Raw genomic sequence first — 9,000 nt, 5'->3', positions numbered from 1 at the left:
TAACGTAGCACAGTCTTGTCCTTTGCACATATACATTGGCAAAAGGCAGGGTCTACAGGGTGTTCAGGAATAAGGGGTCAAAGGTCATTAAGGGGTAATTTTCATCTTTTTTTTGGCAACGTTTCAAAACACTACTAGTGCTAAACGGTTGTGCCGATTTCAACCAAACCTGGTCGGTATAATCGGTGACACCTTTCATACATGGGGTGTTCACTGCTTGGGGTCAAAGGTCACATAGGGGTCATTAGGGTAAAACGGCTTTCAAAAAAATGAATAAAAGACATCTTCTGTCCCAAATATCATAGTCTTGTCCTGGGCACATATGTATTGGCATGGTCTTATGGTGTTCAGCGATTTAGGGTCAAAGGTCATTAAAGGGTTATTCTTTTGTTCTCTCTAGTAACATTTCAAAATGCTACTAATGGCAAACCATTGGACCAAATTCAATCAAATATCGTCATTAAGAACCGGCGACACCTCCTACACCCCAGTCTGGGATCAGGGGTCACATAGGGGTCATCGGGGTTAAATTTTTAAAATAGTCCAATTGAGCTCAAATTTACCAAGAATGATCCTTAGGACCTTCTAAACACGAAAAAATACTCTTCACCCCATATGTCAAAGTACATAGGTCAAAGGTTCAAAATGTTACTAAAATGGCAAGCGAATAAACTAAATTCAAACAAAGTTGATCATTAAGAACCAGTGACACCTCCTACACCCCTCTGTCATCAGTGGTTACATTGGGGTCATCGGGGTCAAATTTTCAAAATAGCCCAACTGAGCTCGAATTTACCAGGAATGATCATTAGGGCCTTCTAAATATGAAAAACTACTCTTCATCTATAGGGAAAAATTCACAAGTGTCACTATAGTCAAAATTATCAAATATTGCTAATGACTAACGATTGGACCAGTTGCATTAGAACATGGGGTGTTCACAGGTTGAGGTTAAAGGTCACAGTGGTTATCTCTTAAAAAATGACTGGGTTCATGTTCTATTGAACATAGTATCTCTAGTTCTTTCTTTCTTTCTGGCAACATTTTAAAAGGCTACTAGTGGCAAACTACTGGACCGATTTAATTAAAACTTGGTCAGTAGGACCGGTGCCACCTCTCATTTATGTGTTGTTCACAACTTGGAGTCAAAGGTCGCATAAGGGCATTAGGGTCAAAAAACCAAAAATGGTATAAAAGACTACTTGTCTCACAATTAACGTAGCGCAGTCTTGTCCTTTGCACATATACGTTGGCATAAGGCAGAGTCTATAGGGTGTTCAGGGATAAGGGGTCAAAGGTCATTAAGGGGTAATTTTTATCTTTTTTCTGGCAACATTTTAAAACGCTACTAGTGCCAAACGGTTGTGCCGATTTCAACTAAACCTGGTCAGTATAACCAGTGACACCTCTCATACATGGGGTGTTCACTGCTTGGGGTTAAAGGTCACATAGGGGTCATTAGGTTAAAAAAACTTTCAAAAAAATGAATAAGAGACTTCTGTCACAAATAACATAGCACAGTTTTGTCTTGGGCACATAGTATTGGCATAATGTAGGGTCTCTATCGTGTTCAGAGATTTACGGTCAAAGTCATTAAAGGGTTATTTTTGTTCTCTCTAGTAACATTTCAAAATGGCAGTCCGGGGACCCTAATTACAGGCCTACGGCCTCCTTGGTCCTCGGCACTTGTAGTAGTTAAGTTGCAAATTACAAGTGAAATAAAAATGAACAAATGAACAACCCATTGGACAAAATTAAATCAAATTTCGCCATTAAGAACCGGCGACACCTCCTACACCCCAGTCTGGGATCAGGGTAACATAGGGGTCATCGGGGTCAAATTTTCAAAAAACTCCAATTGAGCTCGAATTTACCAGGAATGATCCTTAGGACCTTCTAAACATGAAAAACGACTATTCACCTATAGGTCAAAAGTCACAAGGGTCACTATAGTGAAAATTATCAAATCATAATGAAAACTTGAGGACACCTGCTCACTGAACGGTTCACTGCACACTTAACACAGTAAATGAGTCCAAATCGGACCCCCTTTTCTCACAAAATCGACTATATTATTTGAATGGTTTCATTTGGCAATCTAGGCCGATCGGATTATAAAACTAGATGTTTTAAGCTTTATAATCATCTATATATTTTTACAATTAATGCAAAATGGAGTGATCATTTTTCTTTCAAAATTGACTATCTCTTATGCTTTTGCATAGGAAAAAGGTTAAAATTAGAGTGTTTTTTGGTATACTTCCTGGTTTTTTTTTTTACCATAACTCTGCAACGACAGGTCGCTAAACTTCGGGGTGAACGGTCAATTGTAACTCATAAATTAAGCTTTCTTTTACCATGTAAGTCCCATGCTGGTTGCTTAAATAACCATTAATCCTTTTTTCTACACAATTTTGTATTCAGAACGGTTTTTACCCTGTCTATGAATGACGTCACGCGCTTAAGGCCAATAGCAGCTACGTATTTCGAGTTTTCTGCGGTTAGTGCGTTCGTGCATAAGATGTAGGTCAAATTTACCTGAATGAGCTTTTGTCGCAAATAGAGGAAAAGGTTTCATTATGATTTCTAGTGAGTAATGATTGGACCAATTGCATTAGACCATAGAGAAACTATTTTCTCTATGATTAGACAGACTCCTACCAAACATGGGGTGTTCACACAGGTTGAGCTTAAAGGTCACAGTGGTTATCTCTTAAAAAATGACTGGGTTCATGTTCTATTGAACATAGTATCTCTAGTTATTTACTGTATAACATGTATGGTTGAAAATATGCACTGTAATAATATATTACGTTTGAATAAAGAAATATGGAGAAAAAAAAGATATAATTATTTATATTAGTTTTCATAAGTTTCTTGGTATTTCACCCTTTAATTATTTGAATTATGATCTTATTTTAATAAAATTGTACACTGTGTTTATTGTTTCCTTTAATGTAATAATAATAGTTCATTCTTATATAGCGCATATAAGCAAGCTCTCAATGCGCTGAACATCCCGGTCATTGGATCAAACACGTATGGAACACATACTCAGCTCCCGGGGAAGAATTCCATAATATTGCAGCCGGTAATCAGCGCAGTTGTGTTCGAACCAACCAGGTACCCACTTGTAATCCTGTGTGGAGAGAGGCAACCGTATATAAGTGCCTTGCTTAAGGACACATACGATTTGCACAGTGAGAGTTTTGAACCATCGGCGCATCGGTTGTGTCCAAGCCACAACCAGTAGGCCAACCACTTTGTAGTACAAATTATGTTGATTATTTTCTTATTTCTATAATTTTACTCTATCTTTGATAAGTCAATTGTTCTTCTACTGTTCATCCTCCAATTCGAGACCACCACTGACCTGGCAATTTGGGTGGCCTTAGGGTTGCCTCCAATTAGGGGGTTAACTTTGTGTTAAAATGTTGAAGATTGTTATAGGTGTGTTTTTATTTGGGGGAGGGGTGGTGAAATAAAAATATCTTGGATTGGAGAGTGCATTGTAGGGCCTACTTTCATTTTGTTAATTATTATTAATATTTCCCATAATTCGTTATTTTTGATAGTTTTAATAATGTATACGAGCAACGAATTTCAGTAAAAGGACACAATAAAGTGTTAGATAACCACAGAAAATTATTTTTAAATTAGGGGTGTCTTCTTAAAGATAGGCCCTTCTGACCGTCATTTAAAAGGTGATATAACTTAAGCCTACACAAGTCAGAAAACTTGAGTCTGTACGTATCTGATGGTCCTAAAATTGTCATTCTTTAAAATCAAAGCCCAGAGCCCTGGACGCCAGAAAGCAATTAGCGGCTCCTTGGCCCCAGCCTACGGCCTCGTTTGACTCTGTACATCCCTAAGATCATAGAGGAATTTATTTCTTCGTGGTTTTAAATATGGGTGGAATTAATAGAACCAGGATCTGTGATAGAACTAAGATCTAAAAGGATCACGGTTCAGCGCACACTCAGTGGCTACTATAAGATTTGCCTTCTATCTAAGCTGCACTTTATATGCTTCACTTACAGCTGAGAATTCGAACGCATGTGAGTTTACCAAATTGCACGTCACAACAATTGCCCTTTAAAAAAGAATTTGTTTTTCGTTGTTATAAAATAAATACATTATATGTTGATTTAAGCGTTCCTGGCGCCACTCTTCATTTCAGTTAAAAGTGCTTGATTTTACACAGGAGTTGAGCAAGTATTGGAAGATATGAGATTCATCAAGGCTTGCTTCCGTCCTTCACTAACATCTCGGCTTTGGAAAAAACCGGTATTGCAGCCTGGGATATTGTGTCATTCCAGCAGTGTACGTGAAACGTATTTAAAATCTGCAATCAATCGTAGGCCGATTGTTAGCATGCCCGATGTTGGAAATGTCCTCACAAATGCCTTAACAGTCAATACTAGGCCTAATACGTGTAAGTATCATAAGCACCAGGTTGATGACTGCCAACAAGAAAGGGATGTGGTTTCAGTAAAGCCAATGCCAGATCACATTGTCATTAAAGTTCGAAACGGCGAGGAGATCAAGACAAGTGGAATGTGGCTTAGAGATCACTGCAGGTAATACCTTTTATTTTGTTTTCCGTGTACGTTCATTCTGCTTATTTTTTTTTTCAAGTTAAATATATATCCAGTAAAGAAAGTGATTTTTTATAATGCTAAAATGATTTACAATTTCAAATAATATACTGTATACATTTGTTTAACTTACGATAACATTGTCAAAGTAATATTACGTATCAAAAATGGAAATTATACGACTAATTAATTCATAAACAAATTTCATTAGGGTTAGGAGAATTATGTCACAACTGAATTATTATTATAATTAATATTATTAGTATTATTAGTATTATTAGTGGTAGTGGTGGTAGTAGTGGTATAAGAAGTATTATTACTATTGTTGTTGTTGTTATTAGGATCATAATTAATAATATTGATATTATTATTATTATTGTTATTATTATTTATACTATTGTCATTTATACTATTGTCATGATTATTTCCAATTGATTATGTTAAAGGTATTATTATGATTATGATTATTATTAATAATCACAATAATTATTATTACGCCTATTATTGTCGTCATCATTGGGCCTATTTCGTAATTTGTTTTCAGATGCGATTTATGTTATAGTGAAAGCCGCAACCAGAGTCTTTATGATCCGGGTAGTATATCTAGCAAACCAACAATAGTTGAATTGATCCATAACGAAAATGAAATTTGTGTTGAGTGTAAGTACCTCTTTGAAACATTCCCAATAGACAGTTCTTAAATTGCCAAGAATGATAAAGAGGTGCAACCTTACTGTTGTTCTACGTTTTCATGGCACGCACATATAACCTTCATGAAATGAAAAAAATATTTTTTTAATTTTAAATATATATATATATATATATATATATTTATATATATATATATATATATATACATACATACATACATACATACATACATACATACATACACCCATACATACATACATACATACACACATACATACATACATACATACACACATACATACATACATACATACATATACATACACATATGTGATATAAAAAAAAAAAATTATTCATTTTAAATTAAATTTTATTCCAAAATACTTTTATTCGATTATATACGTTGTTGTTAAAAAATGATATAATAAAAAAAAAGAGTAGAAATTCTATGATGGTAATGAAAAGAACTGGAAAATATTTTGAAAAAGAAGGAAATATTGTACTGTACATATTGTTTGAATAAAGGTGGTGGTTACGCCACTAAAGAGAGAGAAAAAAGGGTCATGCCCTGTGAAATATGCGCACTTGTCGATTGTCCTTGTTTCTTTTCATAAATAAAAAATAGACTTGATAGTTAAAAGGGAATCCAGGCTACTGAACACTGTTGAAAGAGTAACCCATATTATGTAAATACATTCTAGCTCAACGTTGCCTTTTCTCTTCCACACCTAGGTTTCATCACGCCTTCTTAGATCAGTATAGTACCCACTACACTAATTTTTTTGATGATCAATTTTCTAGTATACTTCGCTTACGCAGATATACTCTATGCTGTGGAAGTGAAATTCCTATGTAAATTGGAATATGTTAAGGTTCAGTTCATTTCATTTGTTTCTCCAACTCGGTATGCATGAACCGATTTTTTGAAAATACACTTTTTCTGAGATTTTCATCTAGGCCTATTCTGATATCTGGTCAAATTTAAAATCACAAAATATTGCCTAAAAAGTATTAAAAACACTTTAAACGATTTTAACCTGAATATAGTGCATAGGCCTAATATATAATTGTATCTGTGCGCGTTACAAAAAGAAAAAAAGAACACAAGAATAAAATAACCATTGTCATTATTGTATTTGTAGTAAATCGTACCTCATTTCATTCCACCTTATATCTACCCCGAGCTCCTGTTATATACTCCTACTTTTGGAGTCCTTAGGAGGTCGACTATACCTACCAGGAACCTAACGGCACACATGTAACAGAAGCATGGGCGCCGATCCGTTGTGAAAAGTGGAGGGGGGCGGTCCATGTGGCGAAGCCCCTGTAAGCTCTGGCGTCTATCGCCTTTTATAAGTCGTATGTAATTGCTTTTAAGGAATGCAACTAAATTTTATTTCCACACATCAAAATACAGTGGCGGATGCAGTGGGTGTGGGTCAGAGGGGGCAGGGCCCCAGATTTCGGCCATAATACACTTTAAAAATACAGTGGCTAAGAAAATTTATGATTATGGCACCACCTCTAGTTGGCCGGAAATGGCACTCTCAGACCAGGAAACAGTTAAATTAGTAGGCCTAATTTAACTGTTCCCTGCTCAGACTTAATTTGACTATAATTTTCTTTTTTCTCCACTTTAAAAATTTTGATAAAAAATTAGGGTGGGTGGGCCGGCTGGGCTCCCTTGACTCTGCCATTGAAATACTTTTTATTATTTTTTTTTAAATTATTTATCCTGGTAGTCATAATCATGCCCGCTTAAATATTTTGTGCAAACTAACATTCATAAAAATAATAATAATTTATTATCTACTGAGTTGTGACGTATTCCAACCATGAAAAGCAAATCACTCCAATTCTATAGTCCAGTGGTTCTCAACTATATCGCAATAGGGGCCAAAAGTGTTCATGGAATACATTTGAAGGCCCAGAAAAAGAGGTGTACTATGGCGTGTAGCGCAATCGCAGGTGCGAACCGAGGGAGGGTTTGGGAGGTGGTGGCCCCCTTCACGAATTAGAAATTGTTTGAAAATAGTAAGTCACTAGACGCTCGTACAGGACATGTTGACCTAAGAAAGTTAACCTTGTGTTTGGTAATGCAAAATTCAAAATGTCATAGGCCTATATCACACAATGGGTCATCGGTAATATTTCTTAGCTGTTTGCTACGATAGTTTTCGATAGTTTTTTTCTGATTTGATTGATTAAATTTGTGAGCAATACATAGTCCTAGTCGGCAAAACAGAATGGAATCTAGAAATCTAGGTCCAAGCCTAACGGAAACCATTATTTTTGGCTTGTTCTCGAGTACCGGAGATGACCGTAGGCCGCCAGTTGAGAACCCCTCTTTGCATGTACAGTACTTTTAAAATCCGATGGTGTCTGGTGGTTAATGACTCACTTCGCAGAAAAAAATAAATTTCTGAATTTTACTCAAATTTACATTTTGTGCACCTTAATCCAGCATTGTCAAAATCAGTTTAATGTTATATAAGAACATGAATATTTATAATTAAAAAATTTTCATTTGCTATAATTTTTCATTTTGTAGGTCAATTTTCACGAATCAAATTGTAGTTTTTAGAATGCAAAATTATTAAGGTTAGAAATAGTCTCTTTGTACGGTACATTTAAAATCGATCAAGAGAGGTTTTTTCCTTTCCTCCTCTTTTTGAATTTCACTTGTGTACAAGTAGTATTGCGACTACACTATTGTGAGTGGAAATACTGCCGCTAGCTTACGATCAAACGGGACTCTGAAAAGATTGGATGCCCACAAAACATCAGTTAGCATTTTTATTTCACAAACATAAAAGGTGATTGACTTAAATAAGTTTAAATAGACAGACCTATCCGTGTCAAAGGCTGTATAAAATAATTGTTTAATAGACTTAGCCTCTGATCAGCGTCACCCATAAAATCGATGGAGCGGTTATAATGGTTACGAAATGTACAAATAATTGCGTTTTTACTTAATATTGGTCTGGAAATGCGCACCGCACTTGGAACAGAGCACAAGTGCAGAGACAAAATTCATAACAGGCATTCGTAAAAATGGGGTTTTAACTATAAAAGATTGGTGAAAAGAAGAGGGATTCCATTGTTCATACATGTTTTTTTAATCTATTTACAGGGGACGACGGACACCGAAGTGCCTATGAAACGACCTGGATTATGAACTGCCTGCTAAACAAACGACCTCGATACCCAAATAAGCAGCTATGGAATGTTGAAAAAATAAAATCTGCAAACATTTCAATGATTTCTTATAAAGATTATATGAATGAGACTGACGCGTTGGCTGAATGCCTAAGAAACCTTTATACATACGGACTAGCTTTCGTAGATGATGTTCCGGTAAATAGAGAGACCTTAATAGTAAGTGATCTTTTTTTTTTTTTGTATTAACCCTATATAATATTTATATTAGTTTTTGATAAGATGGTGGCGGCGGCAGTGACCATGACGATTATAAAAGAGCTTCATGTTATTGTATCTTATATTTTGATATAGGAAATATCGGAGAGAATAAGCTTTTTAAGAGAATGTGAACACGGAAAAGACGATATTTTCGTATCAACGTCGCAGACGATGTACAAGGATATAGCATTCACAAATCAAGATCTTGGCTTCCATGCCGACAGTGCTTACAATGCAGAACCTCCCGGGTATTTCACTTCTTTAATAAGTTTCAGAACATCGCTGTTATTTTGTCATCACACACACACACACACACACACACACACACACA

The 9,000-nt window shown here is 35.6% G+C and overlaps 1 protein-coding gene across 1 annotated transcript in view; it reads left to right on the top strand.

Annotated features, from left to right (window-relative positions):
* Positions 1–4,233: 4,233 nt before the first annotated feature.
* The window catches only part of LOC117125013 (trimethyllysine dioxygenase, mitochondrial-like), a gene marked incomplete at its 5' end in the record, with an annotated part of 8,301 nt that continues 3,534 nt past the window's right edge, over positions 4,234–9,000 (top strand). The window contains 4 exon segments of the mRNA XM_033271367.1: positions 4,234–4,580; positions 5,143–5,258; positions 8,383–8,627; positions 8,763–8,917. Of these exon segments, the coding sequence (XP_033127258.1) occupies positions 4,234–4,580; positions 5,143–5,258; positions 8,383–8,627; positions 8,763–8,917 (863 nt within the window).

Source organism: Anneissia japonica, unplaced genomic scaffold (genome assembly GCF_011630105.1).
Source record: "Anneissia japonica isolate Jap-2015-1 unplaced genomic scaffold, ASM1163010v1 scaffold2878_len565122_cov162, whole genome shotgun sequence".
NCBI lineage: Eukaryota > Metazoa > Echinodermata > Crinoidea > Comatulida > Comatulidae > Anneissia > Anneissia japonica.
The sequence above is the reverse complement of the archived record's forward strand: the minus strand, read 5'-3'. Positions and strand labels throughout refer to the sequence as shown.